Source organism: Pristis pectinata, chromosome 14, assembly GCF_009764475.1.
Source record: "Pristis pectinata isolate sPriPec2 chromosome 14, sPriPec2.1.pri, whole genome shotgun sequence".
NCBI classification, from domain to species: domain Eukaryota; kingdom Metazoa; phylum Chordata; class Chondrichthyes; order Rhinopristiformes; family Pristidae; genus Pristis; species Pristis pectinata.
The window spans coordinates 44,015,341-44,035,001 of NC_067418.1; the positions used below are offsets into that span (position 1 = coordinate 44,015,341).

General features: G+C 42.1%; 1 protein-coding gene across 1 annotated transcript in view; it reads right to left on the bottom strand.

Moving 5' to 3' along the window:
- dgkza (diacylglycerol kinase, zeta a) overlaps window positions 1-19,661 on the bottom strand; it is a 405,283-nt gene that overhangs the window by 117,608 nt on the left and 268,014 nt on the right. Inside the window, exons 26-28 of the mRNA XM_052029707.1 lie at window positions 19,143-19,224; window positions 17,692-17,706; window positions 429-469 (exon numbers count right to left, since the gene is read on the bottom strand). Coding sequence (XP_051885667.1) covers window positions 429-469; window positions 17,692-17,706; window positions 19,143-19,224 — 138 coding nt within the window. The remainder of the gene's footprint in view (window positions 1-428; window positions 470-17,691; window positions 17,707-19,142; window positions 19,225-19,661) is intronic.

Sequence of the window (19,661 nt, forward strand, 5' to 3'; positions counted from 1 at the left end):
CACAGCACCTTCTTGTTTTAATTTCAGATTTCCAGCATCTGCATTTTTTTGTTTTACCTTATATTTATTAAGTGGGTAATAATGTACAAAATAAAAACAGAAAATGCCAAAAATCCTCAGAAGGTCAGGTAGCATCTGTGAGGCATGAGAGAAAATGATCCAGATCAAAAAACCTTTCATTGGAATTCTTTTATTGTTTCTCCACTTAACTGTGTTTGTACTTTACTCTAAGAAGCTCTCGTTTATTAACCAAAAGTTGAGGAGCCTAGGAATCAATTGGGGAAAAGGCACTTACTGGCCAATGGCATTCTGTGTCATCCACCGTGAGCTCAGCTAAACAGGATACCAGTGAGGAAATTAATCATACTCCACAAATGTGTTAACATCAAATCATCGGAAGAAAGTCATCATTTAATGTCTATTCTTACCTGTGCTCGATCTATTCTGTAAAACCGGTCAGCAGTAGTGGCTAAAAAAAACCACAAAGATCAAATAAAGGGTTAGACTTCTATCAGACAATTCATGTAGTGTGTTGCATTTATGCCAATAAAAGGGAATTTGACACTCTTTTCTAAAGAGTATCTTTCATCTAATCAAACAGTTTTGGGATGTATCAATGGCTAGAAGTTGTCAGAAAATTTGCCACAAAGCTCCATTATATCAATTGGGGAGTGACGTTTTTGGAACGCTGGTTTCAATGATTATGGCCAGAGTCATTGAACACTCAGTGCAGAAATAACCTAATCCATCACTCCATGCAGTATAAGGGATGATGATCTGGAATGCACTGCTTGAAAGGATGGTGAAAGCAGATTCAATAACTAAATTTCACAAAGGAATAAGACAGATATTTAAAAATGAAACATTTGCAGAAAAATATAATAAGGAAAAGGGGAGGAGGTAGACAAGCCTTTTAAACAGCCAGTACAAGAATGCATACAGGACATGGATAGATATATAAAATTCATGCTACTTAATGCTAGGTTCATTCGTGAGTATTTACAGAACAATCACTGAAGGGTTTACAGGGGATGCAGTGGATATCAGATGATAATTCAAATAATGATGACGTAGATCTGCCTACTGTGATTGGTTCCTGTCCACAATGAACTGAATATACCCAACAATTCTGTCAGATATCTATATTTGGGAATGTGATGTTATTTTCCTGGACTCAATGCCTCAATTATGCAGATAAGCTTTTGTCACCCAATATTTTGCTCTTTTTTTTTACATCACTGGAATTTTGTGAACTTAGTCCAAGGTCATCACATATTTGTTAAAATGTTCGGAACATTAATAATACGCTTTCACTTTTCTGCCTCAGACATTGGCCTTGTAGACACCAATTATGATCCTCTTTAGATACAAGGAGTGTGTGCGTATGTTGTGTACACATATATATACAATGCATAAACAACTTGTGCAAATAAACAAGAGAGATTCAGTTATCTTCCATTATCTTAGACTTTTAGTTTTTAATGGAATCAAAAGATATGGGGTTAGTGCAGGAAAGTGGCATTGAGATGAAAGATCAGTCAAGATCTCACTGAATTTTAGGGTAACCATAAAGGCTAACAATTTTTCTCGTATTTTTATCAGCAGGTAGCATGAGCTGGGAAACTGATGCTGCAGTGTTTTGGTCTCTTTCTAGCCTGTGATTTCATTCATTTTAGCCAACTGCTGGGAACACAGGAGCTGTAGATTCAATTTCACCTTTGAACAGATATTTTAATGACCATCACTAACATCACATTTTTTTGTCTGATTGCATTTGTGAAAATACCTTGGAATGATCTAGTGTATGCAAAAGTAAGTTGCTGTTGTTCCTTAAGGTGGAATGGAAGTACGTTTATATATAATATAGAAAAGGTGTTCCATTTCACTGGAATATGCAGTGAAGTAAAACAGTTATCAGTATGTATCAGCACAGACATCCCATGTGTATGGTGGTGGCACAGCAGCAAAGGTTAGTAACCCAGGAGCCTGATCTACCAATCAAAAGATGCAAGTTCAAATCCCACCATGGCAGCTATGGAATTTAAATTAAGTTAATAATCTGTTTTTCTTAAAAAAACAACTAGTGTTAGATCATTACACTGTTGTAAACTTCCATCTGGTTCTCTAAATTGGGAGAGATGTCCCATAGATGAGTCAAGCAACAACCTGGCATAATCACACTCACAGAATCAGACCTTACAGACAACATGCTAGATTCCTCCATCGGAATCCCAAAGAACTCTCTGCCTCACTAGCAGGACACGCCTGCCAGAGGAGCAGCCCAGGCAGGAATGAGCAGCCCCGAGGGTCCTCAGCATGAGCTCTTGATTCCATGGAGACTCATGGTAGTGGGTCAAACATGGAAAAGGGAATCTCCTCTTGATTAGTGCCAGCCTTGCTCCAGATCTGATGAATCAGTGGTCCTCCATGTTGAACACCACTTGGGCGTAGCAATGAATACAGCATTCTGGGTAAGGGATTCAAATGTCCACCAGGAATGGCTAGGTAGGACCACCATTGACTGAACTGGCTGAGTGCTGAAGGACTTAGCGACTTGACAAAGTCACTGACTGATACTATAGCCTGTGAGCAAACCCAGTATGAGAAGTAAACCTATTGGGCTTCATCCTCACTGATCTACCTGTGGCAGATGCACCTGTGTCTGCAAATGGTAGGAGTGAACACGCTCAATCACGTTGACACAATTGTACTAAAGGGGATGGACTCAGAACAGACCTGGGAGCTAATAATTTGGCACCCACGAGGCAACACAACATAATCTGTAAACTCACGTCCTGGTATATCCCTCACTTTATCATTACTGTCATAGTAGGGGATCAACCATAGTTCAATGAGGAGTGTACAAGGACATGCCAGGAACACCAGAAGGGGTACCCAAAAACATGACGATAACCTGGTGAGGCTGCAAATGCAACACAGGATGACATGCATGATAAATAGCCAAAACCAGTATAGAATGGATAGAGCTCACAACCAATGGATCAGATCAAAGACCGGCAGTCCTCCTGTGAATGCTAGTGGATAGTTAAAGAATTAACAGGAGGAGGAACTTCCAAGAACAGTTCGTCGTCAATGGTGACAAGGCCAAAACACTTGCGACCATGTTCAGCCGGAAGTGATCCATCTAGGCTTTCTTCTCAGGTCTCCACCATTACAGAAGCCAGTCTTCAGTCAATTTGATTCACTGCACATCTGATCAGAAAGAGATGAGAGCACTAGATGCAGCAATGGCTGTGAGATCAGAAAACATGCCAGCTGTAGTCCTGAAGTCCTACGCTCCAGAACTAACTGTGTCTCTAGCCGAGCTGTTCCAGTACAATTACAACACGGCCATCCACCCGACAATGTGGAAAACTACTCATGTATGCCCTGTTAACAAAATGCTGAACAAATCCAACCTGGCTTCAACAAAGTAATGGAAGGTATTGCCAACAGTGCTGTTGAGAAGCACCTACAAATAAGTTGTTCACTGATATCCACTTTGGGTTTCTCAGGGCCACTAAACTCAAGACCTCGTCACTGCTTAGTCCAAACATGGGCCAAGGAGCTGAATTCCTGAGGTGAGGTGGGAGTGACCGCCTCGACTGCAAGGCAGCGTTGGCCAAGTTTGGTGTCAAGGTGCTTTGGCAACAAGGAGAAACACTCTAATGTTTAGAGTCACACCTCACTCAAAGGAGGATGGTTGTCATTAGTGAAGGTCAATCATCTGAGCCCAGACCTCACTGCAGGAATTCCTCAAAGGTGTCCGAAGCCCAAACACCTTAAAGGAATGAAGATGAGCTCATTAGCTGGACAAACAGCCAGGTGAGAGAGACTGCTATTAGCAACCAGGGAGGACAAACGAGGTACCCTAAAAATATCAGGATTGAAAACTCGGTTGCTTGCACTAAATACATTAAATATCAACAAGTGTGCACTGTACTCAGCTTCTGAAAGATTGTCTCAAATCAAACATATTGAAAGGCTGTTGGATTCGACAAGGCAGGGCGGTTAGTCAGAGGAGATCAAGCAATAAGCCCTCCAGAAACACATCCAAAAAGAGTTAATTCTATTTTCAGATAAATCCCATCTTTAATCTTCCAGTGAACCACTACTGAAATAATACAATCTACCCTTGCATTGATGAATGATGAATATATAAACTTGTTATTACTGGCAACCATTAAGGGCACTGACTTCATCACAGTATTATGAGTTACAGCAGATACTGGAGAGTGAACAAAAGGTTGTAATTTAATATTTGAAATGAGATAATGTCTGCAAACCACCCACTCTTGGCCTAATTCAGCTGATCCATTATTCACTCTCAGCATCTGTTACACTGCATGCAAAGCTGCTGCTTTTGTGAAGGAGTCACTCTGCACTGCTACATGCAATCATGTTGTAACAGCTCTTCTCTGCAGTTGGTTGAACCATCTGAGAGCAACACATGGAACTAAAACAGCCTGAAGAGATAACCAAAGAATATAAATCCGCTGTCTGTGTCTTCCTAAGCACTGGCTTTTCTGAGACTCCAGGCTGACTTTTACAGTCTATTAAACAAGACTTTTCATTGATGTGAGATGCCAGGGCTGCTATCCAATATGGTAAATTAAAAGACTGCACAGGCAGAGGTTTGTGACAAGAATCAGCCTGTGGAAGCTGTTGCCTTGGCAAACAATGCAAAGAAAACGTGCACTTTGGAAGGATAATTAGGGGGGCACTATAGTACTTCTGATAGAACACACACAGTCGCAGACTGCTGTTCCTTTCTGAAACACTGAATGGCTCATTAACAAAGTCATGAAATCCCATCTATTCCTGACGTTCAATAGTATCATTGCTGAGTCCCCCACCATCAACACCCTGAGGGGTCATCCTTGACCAGAAACTCAACTGGACCAGCTATATAATGCTTGTAGCTACAAGAGCAGACGAGAGGCTGGGTATCCTGCTGCAAGTGACTCACACCCTGACATCCCAAAGCTTTTCCAGCATCCACGTGGCACAGATCAGAATGAATGCAGCTCCCAAGAGCATTCAAGAACCTCAACATCATCGAGTACAAAGATGCCTATTTGATTGGCATCCTCCACCACCCCTTTCCAACACTCGTGCCCCCAATCCACAGCGCATACCATCTATGAAAGGCATTGCAGTTTCTCGCCTAGGCTACCAGGAGAGTACCTCTCAAAAATACAACATCTCCAGAGGCAACAGACATACTGGAACACCACTTGTGGATTAGAGCTCACACACGATGACTTGGAAATATGTAAATTTGTTTTAAACCACTGCTGTGTATAACGCCTGGAATCTTGCACACAACAGCACTGTTAGAGTACTTTCAACAAAAGGTACCTTCACCCTGCAGTGGTCAAGGGTAATTAGGGATGTGGAATAAATGATGGCCTCTCTGGTGACACCAGTAAACAAAAATGATTTAAATATCCTATCCCCTACCAGCCAGTAGCTCAGTTCCTGCACAGGTTCAGTGCAGTACTGACCAAGGGAATTATCTTCTAACATCCAGTGCTGGAGGTCCATTCTATCAAAAGAGAAGTTAAACAGAGATCATACTGCCTACTAGGTGGTCATAAAAGATCCCATTCATCTACTCGGAGGTGGGCAGGAGCATTCCCCCTGGTGTCTTGGCCAACATTTATCCCTCAGCTAACATGATTCATACAGAATACTTGATTATTTATCTTAATGATTTATGTGGGATTTTCTCATGATCGCTTTGGCAAACTGGAAGAATATCTGCTTTGGACCACACCTGTAGATATGAAGCATTTCTTTCAGAGGAGAATGAGAGGAACAAAGCAAATTTGAGATGAATGACCTAACATAATATAATGTGAAATGGGCATTAGAAAATTAATAAGAGAGTACTGCAACTTCTAATTTAGGATTCTATCATAAAACAAATCTCTCTATCACTTTCACTTAATAACAGTGTGCAATAATTGCATATTTTGGGTACAGTAAAGGAAGGGAAATGCTTTCAGAACTCAAGCCAAGCAAACGAGAGCAGAAGTTTTAAAGTACAGGAAGTCCCCGGATTACGAACGAGTTCCGTTTTTGAGTCTGTTCATAAGTCGAATTTGTACGTAAGTCGGAACAGTTACATACAGTTCACATCTAGCGTCTATTAGTCAAATGTTTGTCTTAGTATATAGTATATATTTTACCTAAAACATCATAAATATAATAATGCAGTAATAATAATAACGTGCAGTGTTTTGAGCATCGCGCAAAGTAGTCCACCCGTTCGTTAGTACGAACCATTGTGTATAACTCAATTTTTTTTAAAATAATAGACTTTACGGAGGTCAGTTCGTAACTACAGGCGTTCGTAAGTTGGGCGTTCGTAACCCGGGGACTTCCTGTAGTTGCAAAGACAGGAAATGCTTCAAACTGCTAGCACATTATCCTTATTAAAAAATGCTTCATTCATTCTACCTGAAGTGGTAACATTGCTCTGGAGGAACTTCTGCATTTTGTTTTGATTAAGGGAAGTGCACAATGGGCAATATTTTTGGCTAAATAAATCTTTGTCAAGGAAAATTAATTATAGGTTGCATTAATTCTAAATTTACAGAGTCTTTCTGCAGGACCAAAACATACCATCCTCATAAAATATCAGCACCACCTTTAAATGCACACATTATTTCTGCTATTCCTATTGAATTCAACTTCTTTTCTGCTGGTGGGATAATTTACATTTTTAACCTCTGACAGGTATAAAAACCACGGACCTCTTTTTTTTAAAAAAACCGTCACCAGGAACGTTCGTAAATGTTTGCCTTCCAGCTTGGGTTTCCCTCTGTCTGCTCCACTTTCCTCCCACGTCCCAAAGATGTGCATTTGATAGATTAATCGGCCAATCTAGATTACTTCTCGTCTGTAGGTGATGGTAAAATCTGGGGGACAATGTGTAGAGGTGAGCTGCGGACATTGGGTTTTGCTCCTCGTCTCTCCTGAACTGATCAAGTCTGTGCCGACCATCAAGCACCCACTTACACTGATACGACGCCAATCCCATTTTATTCTCACCATGTTCAAGTCACGTCACGTTTATTGTCATGTGCACAAGTACAGGTACAATGAAAAACTTACTTGCAGCAGCATCACAGGCACACAGGTACGGACGACACGCAGAATATAAACTAAACATAAAAAAGACCGCTAGGGTTAGGGTTGTGCAGGTTGATTCAAGAAACAGATGGTTGTAGAAAAATAGCTGTTCCTGAACCTGGTGGTGTGAGACTTCAGGCTTCTGCACCTCCTGCCTGATTGTAGCAGCGAGAAGAGGGCACGGCCCAGACGCTGTTCATCTTTCCGCAGATACTGATTGACCTGCCAAAGGGATCTTAAAGGAGTAGGTGAAAAGATTTATAATGGTTAAAACTTTTCTAAAACAGGAAGGGCCTTTGGCTATTCAAAAGACTGGTCTTTATTAGCAAAAAAGCTCCTCCTGCTAGTTCTTCTGCAGAAAGCCCTTTTATACAATTAATCAATACCAATAGTTGAGCAGGAGAAATTTAGGAATTACACTCCATTTCCTTTCAATGCAGAATTTACATTACACTTCACATTCCGTAGAAGGACATTTCCTTCCTTAAGTGAAGTGGGATTAAATCTGATTTGAAAGAGTGAGTGTTATGACAGCACGGTGATAACACTCACCCTTTCAAATAAGATTTAATCCCACTTCAAAGACCTGGCCTCATAACTTGGGTTGATACGCCATTGCCATAATAAGAGAGCAAGGCATTATCGGGGTGCCTTTATCTGCTGAGAAATGTATCAGAGGGGCAGATCTATTGTTAGGTCCCATCCAATAATTATCCTTAATCGATATATCACTAATCTAGATTAATATGGTCACTTTCATTGTTGTATGTGAGAACTTTTAATGCTGATTCTCTTTGATTTCTTCACTTCAAAAGTATGCCATTGGTTGTTAGCATTGAGACATGTTCAGGCTGTGTAAATTGCAATATAAACACAAGATCCATCTTCCTTCTTTCTTTCTTTGTTACCCTTCCCTTTCAACAAAGGCAGGCCAGTCTGCTGAATAGCTTTCAATAGTAAAGGTGGGAACAATGCAAGAATGAGCTATAAGAACATAATGGATTTATGCCCCAGGCTTTTACAACAGTTCACCATCATCTCTATCAAAAGTACATTTTGGATGCAAATTACAAAATCACCGTGGTTTACAGTCAATCAGTTAATGATTAAAATTGGAGCAAATAAACCACATCCTTTCCTCTCCTCATTAAACTCGAGACAAAAAGCATGTAATTTTTCCTATTGTCTGATGTTATATGTCTACGCAGACTTGGCTTTTCACATATAGGGAGTAACTATTACAATCAATTCCTTGGTCTTGGAAAGGCAAACAGTTATGAGTTTTTCTGCTCTTAATTCTTTACTTTCTTCTACAGGAAGAGCAGCACAGTGGCAGGGCTAGAGGAGCTGCTGCCTTACAGCTCCAGTGACTTGGGTTCGATTCTGGCTTCCAGTGCTGTCTTTGTGGAGTGTACACATCGTCACAGCACGGGTTTCCTCCAGGTGCTCCAGATTCCTCTCACACCTCAGAGACGTACAGATTGGTGGGTTGATTGGTTGCTGTAAATTGTCCCCAGTGTGTAGGGGAGTGGTAGCATCTAGGGAGAGTTGATGGGATTGTGGGGGCAACTAAAACAGGATTAGTACAGGATTAATGCCTGAGTGCTCGATGGTCAGTGCAGACTTGATGGGCCAAAGGGCCTGTCTCTGTACTTTATGGCTATGACTAAATATTAAAGGGAATGTCAACATCTTTTACGCACGCTTTGAAAGGGAGGACAACACTACGCCTGCGCGAATCCCCACAGCATCTGGCGACCCTGTGATCTCTGTCTCAGAGGCCGACGTCAGAACATTCTTCAAGAGGGTGAACCCTCGCAAGGCATCAGGCCCCGACGGTGTACCTGGCTGGGTACTGAAAAGCTGCGCTGGAGTGTTCAAGAACATCTTCAACCTCTCACTGCTGCAGTCAGAGGTTCCCACCTGTTTCAAAAGAGGAGCATTCATTCCAGTACCTAAGAGTAGGGAGAGCTGCCTCAACGACTGTAGCCCGTTAGCACTCACATCTACTGTGATGAAGTGCTTTAGAGGTTCATCATGACTGGAGTCAACTCCTGCCTGAGCAAGGACCTGGAGCCTCTGCAATTTGCCTACTGCCACAACAGGTCTACAGTGGATGCAATCTCTCACTGGCTCTCCACTCGGCTTTGGAGCACCTAGACAACAGCAAAACATACGTCAGGCTGCTGTTTATCGATTACAGCTCGGCATTCAACACCATCATCCCCTCCGTACTAATCAGCAAGCTTCAAAACCTGGGCCTCTGTACCTCCCTATGCAACTGGATCCTCGACTTCCTTATCAGGAGACTACAGTCAGTGTGGATCGGTAATAACATCTCCTCCTCACTGACAAGCAACACAGGCACACCTCAAGGATGCACGATTAGCCAACTGCTCTACTCTATCTCTAACACTCATTACTGTGTGGCTAGGCACAGATCAAATGCCGTCTATAAATTCGCCGATGACTCCACTGTTGTTGGCAGAGTCTCACATGGTGACGAGGAGGCGTACAGGAGCGAGATAGATCAGCTGGTTGCGTGGTGTCACAACGACAACCTCGCACTCAATATCAGCAAGACCAAGGAATTGATTGTGGACTTCAGAAAGGGGAAGTCAGGGGAACATACACTGGTACTCATTGAGGGGTCAGCAGCTTCAAGATCCTGGGTGACAACATCTCAGAAGATCTATCTTGGGCCCAACACACTGATGCAATCACGAAGAAGGCATGCCAGCGACTCTACTTCATTAGGTTTAGGAAATTTGGTGTGTCACCAAAGACTATTGCAAATTTCTACAGATGTGCAGTGGAGAGCATTCTGACTGGCTGCTTCACTCCCTGGTATGGAGGCTCCAATGTGCAGGATCAAAAGAGGCTGCAGAGAGTTGTAGACTCAGTCAGCTCCATCACGGGCACAACCCTCCCCACCATCGAGGACATCTTCAAGAGGCGGTGCCCTAAGACGACGACATCCATCATTAAGGACCCTCACCATCTGGAACATGTCCCCTTTACATTATTACCATCGGAGGAGGTACAGGAGCCTGAAGACCCACACTCAACGTTTTGGGAACAGCTTCTTCTCCTCCGCCATGAGATTTCTGAACAGTCCATGAACACTACCTCATTATTCCTCTTTTGCACTATTTATTTATTTTTGTAACTTATAGTAACTTTAATGTTTTGCCCTGTACTATTGCCGCAAAACAACAAATTTCATGACATATGTCAGTGTTAATAAACCTGATTCTGAACTTAATGGTGTGGATTCTGTACCAAGTGTTCACATCTGATACGTCCCAACCTTTCTATTCAGAGGTCTACTAACCCACTCCAGATATCTAGGATTATATTCTAGATTTCCACGATTCATAGCTTTACCATTTTCATTTGGCAGCGAAGTGTTGGAAGGACATTACAGTATTGCATTTTATGGTACAATTCAACCAACAAAAATCGGTCCACAGATAAGCTCAAAAAGTTGTGACATTTCAGTTCTGTGGCTTACTTTGACCAAACCTACAATATTTACTTTAAAATACAAGCTTCCTAGTTTATAGTCTCTAACCTTAATGCACCATTTCATTTATGAAACCATACTCTCAAATGAGTCAAGTACAGGTCACACCAATTCCATTGAGTTAAATGTCAAGCCTGATATTGTAAGGGAGTTCATTAGTTGAACAGATGAAAGAGGTTCAAGAGGATGCAATCCTGCCAAGCCACTTTGTGAATGTGGCGCCAGCTAAACCACAGCATTTGTCATCAGCTCCCTTCCTCTATTACCAACAGAATGAAAAACAACGTAGTTTTGGGATTGGGCTGTCGTGCTGAATAAGAGCTAAATGCCATGCAAATGAACACTTTGCTCTCAGGAAAGAAGAAAGCCCAATCTTTCAACCTTACGGTATCGACAGAAAAACTGTCAGGTTGCCATCTTGAATTAACTGCTTTTCTTAAAATTACACGGGACAGATCACATACATGGATTGGCAGCTGAGATCTACTGCCTGCAATTCCTGCATTAGTCAGAACTTCAGGACAGTTCCTGTATCCTGTGGCACCACAGGTGTAGGAGGCACCTCCAGCAGCTCAAGCTCAAGGTCAGCACTTCCAAGAAAGTGGTCACCCTGTAGTAAGTTCAGGATAGTAAATGGCTGACCATCTGAAAGAACAGGAAATGCAGGAATTTTCAGGTTGAATGCAACGCTCAAGCCAGTACTCAGAATGAGGGACTGGAGATCATGGAGAAGCTCATAAATTTTGTTTCTTTTTTCAAAGACAGAACAATCCTTTTGTTTCACCTTTTCTCTACGTGAAAGGGAAAAATTTGCAGAACTACGAGCAAAGATTCCAATCCAAAGCATCAGGTTCAGCTCTGAAAATATGGGAAAATCATTGAAACACAGGTGCTAAGCTTTTTTTCCCATCATCACTGCAGTTAAGAACATGTCTCAGGTTGAAGGGTAACACAATGGTTGCTGTCTCCATTATGCTCATTTATAGGAGGCAGTCGACTCCCATTGCATGAGGATGCAGAGGCTAACTAAACTCCCAGAGATATAAGCTTTGAACACCAGCCCTGACCCTCCGTCTCAGTCTCTAATAGAAATGGATGGTCCATCAGGAATGGTCTCTCACAGCTTGCTCAATAGTAATCCACCGTATGATTGTTAAAGCAGCCTCACTCATCAATATTAAAGAATGGTTACCCGCAGATAGACATTGTCACACTATTTACAGAGAGAATCCACCTCACGGTTACAGAGATCAAACCCTCAGACGCAATGGCTCATGGGTCAAGGGTCACCACAGTGACTTCACTCCCAATGTATCATTAATGGCTTTGCTTCAGAGAATGAATCAAGGTCAACAAATAGGGGGCAATTTTGGATTTCGGTTTGGAGAGTGAAGCTGGACAGGTGGAAGGAGTACTAAGGGTAGAGCAGTTTTATCAGTTGTGATCGCAATTCAGTTTTGCGTGGTTACGCAATAGTCCAAAGTTAAAATAGGAGCAAAGGTTACAAATTGGGGCAAGGCAAAACTTACCAGACTGAAGTGATCTGGCAAAAGTGGTCTGGACATCGCTACTTGAAGGATAAATCAGTCTTGGAGCAATGGGAGGCATTTAAGAAAGAGACACAGAGATAAGCGTTTTCCCACAAGAGATCCCTGGACAACAAGTTGTAAAGAGTGCAGGATAACAAAAGGGAAGCCTGCATCACTCACAGAGAGCTTAATACAACAGAAAGTTTGAAAGAGTAGAGAATGTGTCAAAGGTAAAATAAAAGGAAAGTTTGGAAAGCAAACAGAGGATATGAGAAAGTATGGACAAGTAAAATACAAAGGTGTTTTAAAGGTACTTAAAGAGCAAGAGCATGAGGAGCAGGGCCTAGGAATAACCATAAAGGTACATGGAGGCAGAAGTGGGTAAGCTTCCTAATGAATATGCACAACTACCTTGACAAAAGAGAGGGATGATGCCAACGTTGTGATTAAGGTGAATGAGTGTGAAATAATGGAGTGGATAAACATAAGAGGAAGAATTAACGAGTTTATCGGTTTGGAAAATGAATTCGTCATGAAAAGCAGATGAAGTATATCCCAGGCTGTTAAAAGCAGCAAAAAAAAAAAAGAGAGGCTGATTATAATTTTTCAATCCCCTCCGGCTACAGGAGTAGTGCCAGAGGATTGAAGCCTCACATTGGCAGACCGATCATCTTGAAAGAGTTTTGATGAGTCCAGGTTTCTTGCCTTGGAGCATGATACTTCTGTCATGGCCTCTCAAGTGCAGCCAGGCAAGTTGCAATTCTGAAAAGTTCACTACGCTCTCGGATCTTGCCTATAAATTTAAATGATTCCACACAATTACTACACCATTACCGGCAGGATCAATATGCGCCAACATGCATCACCATGGCATTTAATCTAATAGAGGGCACCAGTAAATTACATCTTTTTAGCAGCCACTTTGCTCGCAAGATTGACTCTGGCAGCACACCTGTTGAGCTAGTTGACTGCAAGTCTCTACATATCCTAGTTGATCTGCAAGGGTGCTTAGTAGTAGAGGGTGCTGTTTGCCACGAGGGGATTGACCTTGTCTGCAGAGAAATATTATAAACAGCAGGTGTGAAGCACTCAAGCAGATGTGAATAAAGCCTGACATCTTAAGCAACCATCACAGAGGGAATCATATTAGACTGACATTATATTAAATAACATCTTTAACCAATTCTTGTATTGTTTGGAGCTAATCACAATGCCTGTCGCAGTAATCCCAAATCTGCTGACCAGGAAGGTAAATCCTTCGTTCGGGTAACGAGCGTTCCTGCAATTTCAGGAATCTCTCTCAGCAACTTGTGCAAGTGTGGTCTGCTGGAGAATGGAAGAAATCTGCCGATTCTTTGAGATGTGGCTAAGGCCGCTTATCAGTGACAAAGCCGTTCCCTGTAGTGGCAGATGCCTGTGAGTGTGCTGAAAACCGTTGTGCTGTGCTCATCACGAGATCTGGTGATTTACTAGATGACTCCAACAGTACGGCCAGATAGAACCTCCCTTCTGTGTCACCTGCCATTGGGATCCTCTACTTGCACCTACAACAGGTGTTGATGACTCCCCTTTGTCCTCTTCCTCCCCTACCTCTCTGGATCGTCCTCGGTTTCTTGCTTCTCCTTTTGTCAGAGGTTCTCAGGCAAGTGATCTGCTTCTCTGTTTGTTAGGCTGTGCGGTAAGCAGTAGGCAACTGCAAGTAGTAACATTATGGTGCTGCCACAACAGCCTCTCTCTCAACATCAGTAAAACTAAAGAAGTGATTGCCGACTTCAGGAAGAGGAAGGAGGGTGAATGCGTGCCAGTCTACGTTGGTGGATCAGCAGTGGAGAGGCTCAGCAGCTTTAAATTCCTGGGTGTCAGCATATTGAATGACCTGTCTTGGGCCCAGCACACAGATGCAATCACAAGGAAGGCACGCCAGCGTCTATATTTTCTTAGGTTAAAGAGGTTCAGCATGTCACCAAACATTCGAACAAACTTCTGCAGACGGACTGTTGAAAGTATCCTGACTGGTTGCATCATGGTCTGGTGTGGCAATTCGAATGCGCAGGAGTGCAAGAAGCTGCAGAAGGTAGTGGACTCAGCCCAATACATGACGGGCACATCCCTCCCTACCATTGGTAGTATCTACATGAGGCACTGTATTAAGGCAACGTCTATCATCAAAGATCCCCACCATCCGGACCATGCCATCTTCTTGCAGCTACCATCGGGCAGGAGGTACAGCAGCCTGAAGTCCCACACCACCAGGTTCAAGGACAGTCACTTCCCTTCAACCATTCAGTTCTTGAACCAACCTGCACAACCCTAAACACTACCTCAGTATGGCAACACTATGACCAGTTTGCACCACAACAGACTTGTTTTTTTTTGTTCTAATTATGTTGTTTCTTCTAAAAATCATGTATAATTTATGGTTAATTTATGTTTTTCTTGTGAATGTTGTGTATTTGATGCTATGTGCCTGTGATGCTGCTGCAAATAAGTTTTTCATTACACCTGTGCAAATGTGTACGTGTATATGACAATAAACTCAACTTTGACTTTAGTAGGCTGTCTGCTGAGTGAAGAAAGCATCCCTGCAGTAGTGCCTCATGACATCCCATTGGCAAATCTGTCAACTGAGTTCTTTTTGCTGCAATGGGTATTGCCAAAGACTGTCTAAGAATAAGAAGCCAAGGAAAGGATACCCCTATGGACCAATATCCATCCATCGGGACTGTGTCACTGTTAATGCCTCAGAATGAAGTAACCATGCAAGCATCTTGCATTGGCCGGGAGGAAGTTGCTCTGATGGTCAACACAACTTGAATGTTGAGTGAGTGGAACCCCTTGTGATTCACGAAGAGATCTGGGTTCTGAAGGGGATTCCAGAGATCTACATGAGTGCAGTCTATGATGGCCTGAAGCTTGGGAAGCCAACAATGGTGGCAAATCCATGCACCCACTCATCTTCTGCTGGAAAGGAAACAGAGAGGAAATCACATCTCCCAGAGCAGCAATGACCTCAGTTGTCAGCTTCCGAGGAGACCTCTCTGGATCAAGGATGACAAGCTTCCTATCTGGTTCTGTGGGTTCTGAGGGAGGTTAATGTGGGTCCCACAGACTCTATCACAGGTGGGTGTAAATGGTTGAGTATTTTGGGAGATGGTCGCTCCTCCTGCCATTCATGCCAGGCTGCTTTGAGTATCTCAGCAAATGGACCCGAGATACCCAGTGCTATCGCAAATGCTCCTTCTCCTTTTTTAGTGGTTGCAGGCCAGGCATCGCTGTGAATCAAAACAGACGAAGATATTTTTCAAGGAGGCTTTGAGAACATCCTTGAATTATTTCTTCTAACTGCCAATCCCTTGTCATGACTGAACACGGAATACAGTGTCTGATTAGGGAATTTGGTGTTGGGCATATGAATGATAAGGCCTGCTTGTCAGTGCTGACTGAGCAGAATAAGTCCATCAGTGAGGAGGATGTTGACCTGGGAAAGGACCCTGACATTGGTTCACTTATCCCACTGGTGGATTTGAAAGATTTTGTGGAGACAGTGTTAGTGGAGACAGTGTTAGTGGAACCTCTCCAATACTTTGAGGTTCTCTCTGTAGGTAGCCCATGACTCAGATGTACAGAAGGGCAGATATCACTGCTGGCTTGTAGACTATGAGATACATCCCAGATAGGAGGTCCTGTTCTTCAAACACTCTTCTCCTCTGACAACTAACTGCTCGTGTACTGAAAGCGATGATACATCAATTCCATCATTAATATATGCTTTAATTGAGAGCTGTCTCCCAAGAAGTGGGAAACTGTCCATGTTTTCCAGGTTCTCACTGAGGACCTTTGTTTCCCAGATGTTCAGTGTAAAGCTCATCCTTGCATCCAGTTCAGTGAATGAGTCAACAGTGACTCAGAGCTTGGCCTGCGAATGTGTGCATATGCGAGCATTGCCTCACTGCACTCAGCAGTGCCTCTGTGGCCTTGCATAGGGTCAGCCCTCTGACTTGAAGCCACCACCATCAGCCCCCTGAAATGCTGTTCAATGAGAGGAGGTTAGGAGACAGATGATTGAAGATCAAGAGATTCAGTGACCTGCAATCTATTTTTATTTCTGATTTCCAGTGTCCACAGACGTTTTGCTTTACCAGTGCACATCGTACAGTTCCAGCATATTTTTGTTGCATTTTTCTCTCTCTCATTCTTCATCTTTTACTTACATCTCCTTACAGTTCATGCAGGTAATCAGCGACTAATAACCACTCACCATCTTGTCTTAACCACCACTGGCACCACATGCAATATTCAGGGTCTCCAGCTTTTCACAGACATTCCTTTTGCTCTCTCTGCCCTTCAGTGAAGCTTAAAACCTGCTTGATTCGTAAGTCTTATTTCTTATGAAAAGCCATCAAGCTGAAGAGTTGACCCTGCTTGTCAAACGTTATCTGACCTGCTGACTGTTTTTCAACAATTCTGCTCCAAGACAACACCTTTGTGTAAAAAAAAGTCTATCAATCTAAGAATCAAAGTGCCAACTGACCAAGTATCAAATACACTTTGCCAAAGGGAAATCCAACTTTGCCACACTCTGCCTACAGGAGTAATTCCTGACTTCACTTCCGAAAGGCCTGGAGTGCCCTCTCCGAAGACAACTAACCCTTCCCATAAAATGAAAACAGCTTTTACCCTACCCTACCTTATCTACCCTACCAATTCCCTTCAGTAGCTTGAAAACTTTGATCAAATACCAAGGAATACACACTAATTGTGTAATCTCCCTTTATATTTTAACCCACAAAGTCCAAGGAACATAACGGTAAATCAAACTACAATGTCTGCTAATATAAAGGTCTGTAGTTTAGTCCAACCAGAGACTTGATCAGCTGAAGAATAATAACTACCCTCTTGCATTCGAGTCCTAACAGTAAGCCAGCATTGTACAGGTTGCTTTATTTTCTGTACCTGTCCAAAAAATGTTAATAATCTACATGGATCCTGAGCCCTCTAAAGGCTTCTAACCTTTGACCACTTATAAGGCTCTCAGTTCTATCCCTTTTTTGGTCTAAAGTGAATGACTTTATGTTTGCCTGCAGAAAATCCATCTGTCACAGTTTTGGGCAAACATTAAATCTGGTAATATCCTTCTGCAAGTTAATACTTGCATTGCATTATAGGTATTCCTTCCGAGGGTAATGTTGAATAGAAATAAGGGTGCATGTTGGTTTTGTTGGGTTCTGTAACTGTGGCATTTTGCTGACACCACCAGCACTGGTCCAGAACTGTGACTAAAAGCTCTGAATAAATGCCAATGGCAAAATAATAATTTCAATTCACAATTATACCATGTATTAAAAAAAACAAAGCTTAAAATTCACATTTATTCCAACAATCCTAGATTTTGTTTTTCAAGGTAAACAGGCATATATTTGCAGAAAGTTGAAGTGCAATACAATATAGTAGTTTTTGTTAATTTTTTTTTACAGAATTGAGTTACCAAGTACTCACCAGGTCGTAATCCACCTTTTTAAGAAACAAGGTAAGTATAAAAAAAACAAAGAAGAAGTCCTGTTATACATATTTCACGAAATAGAGGATGACAGAGGAAGATTCCGGAGGTGCATGTTCACCTGTGTTGTTTTGAGGCTTTGTCGCTTGCGGATATCCTGACCCTCAAATCAACCTGAGATGTTACATGCCTCTGTAATCAATCCTCAAAACATCAGATGAAGTTTAGCGAGGCAATGAGGCACCCTCATTTTACTGAGGATTCAGATTAGTACACAAGGATGATAAGTATGGTATTACATGCTGATGTGTCACAGGCTGCTTTGAGGAAGTCATCAGACCAAATCTGAGAAGCCAATGTAGGCTATTTTATACTTTGCCTGTAGACACAAAGACAAGCAGCACAAACAAGACACAAATCCAGTTCGCACCATGCCCTTAGCACTCAAATGTCTTTGTCACGACAGTGACCACATGCAGCTTAACGGGTTAGCAGGATGAGAAAATCTTACTATCTCCAAAAATCTGATTCAGGCAAACACAGTGGAATGAAAGAAGTTTCGTGAAGGATGAAACACACAGCATATGTAACAATGGTGTTTGCAATGCACCTCTCAAGCAGTCCAAATATTTTGTTCCCATAATCTTGTTTCTAGTTAAAAGGGGTACTCACTGGCCACTACTCTGAATGAGTTGGTGAAAGTCTTGGAAGAGTTTACCTTGTAGAAAGACTAAGCCAATGTGAGGTGGTGTCTTTTCAGTGAGGATACTATTTGGGGTGAGTTTGGGCAGCTTCATTTTGATGTTTATCCACAACATAAATTAACTGTCTTTCTGAGACTAGAAAGCAAAATGCACCACGAGGAGGTCAGGAGATAGTGCCCTGAGTTTTATTGTGCATGAAGTCCAAACAAAACCCAGGAAGGCTCACAGCTGAATGCCCAGAAAGAGAAATACAATTCCAAGAAATAACACAATTCCTAGAAATAATCTTCCTCCTTTTATAAACATATACACATAAAACACAGAAGTACGAAGGAAGACTCAAAATGTCAACCCAACTTTCTTCTCTTCATGGATGCTGTCAGCTCTGCCACAGCTTCCCTGGATTTCCCATTGTTTTTATTGATAAAAATTCTTTGCAAGAGCTGCAAACTTCAGTAAATAGAGTCAACTGGTTCCCCACTAATGAGGGTACAAGATCCTCTGCTCATGTTGAGTTTGGATTATAACCACGCTAACATAAACATTCTCAACTCGTGCAACAATGAAATGCATTTACTTTTAAACAGAGTAGAACAGACGTCCTTATCAAAAGAACAGGTATTCATATGGAAAAGGACACAGAATTCTGCAGATATGCTCTATTTTACAACCCCAAGACAAAAACAGAAATATCATGAAGACTGAAATCCAAAGTGGGACACTGGGAAATGGAAAGAGATTCTTACACTGTATCAGAATTGCAGGGCTTGTTCGCTTTGAGAAATACAAGGTGTTAGTTGGGCAGAAATTCTGCGTGTCTTTCAGTTTCTGAAACATGTGATCAAAATTACGAAGAGAATTCATGGACGGGCGAGGTTTGACATGATAAATATACTTCAAATGACTGGATATAGCCAGATAACTCTTAAGGAGCAAAGAATCATGAAAACAATTGCCATCGCTCAAATAAATAGCCATCCCTTAAACAATTTAAGTCCCTTAAATATTAATCTGAAATACAAGTGCCATGTGTATTTGGAATTAGAGTGAAGATGCGGAAATCAATGGTCCTCAGTGGAAGTCTTGCCTCCAAGGAAAACATGCCAAAAACAATGAAGATATTCAACAGAATACGAGGTAGCCCTTTTATTTCTTCCAGATATTCCCAAGCTGCAGCCCTGATGAGACCCTAATCGGAATATTGTAGACAAGTCTGGCCTTTCTGCCTATGGAAATATATATTTGTGATAGAGGGAGTGTAGCAA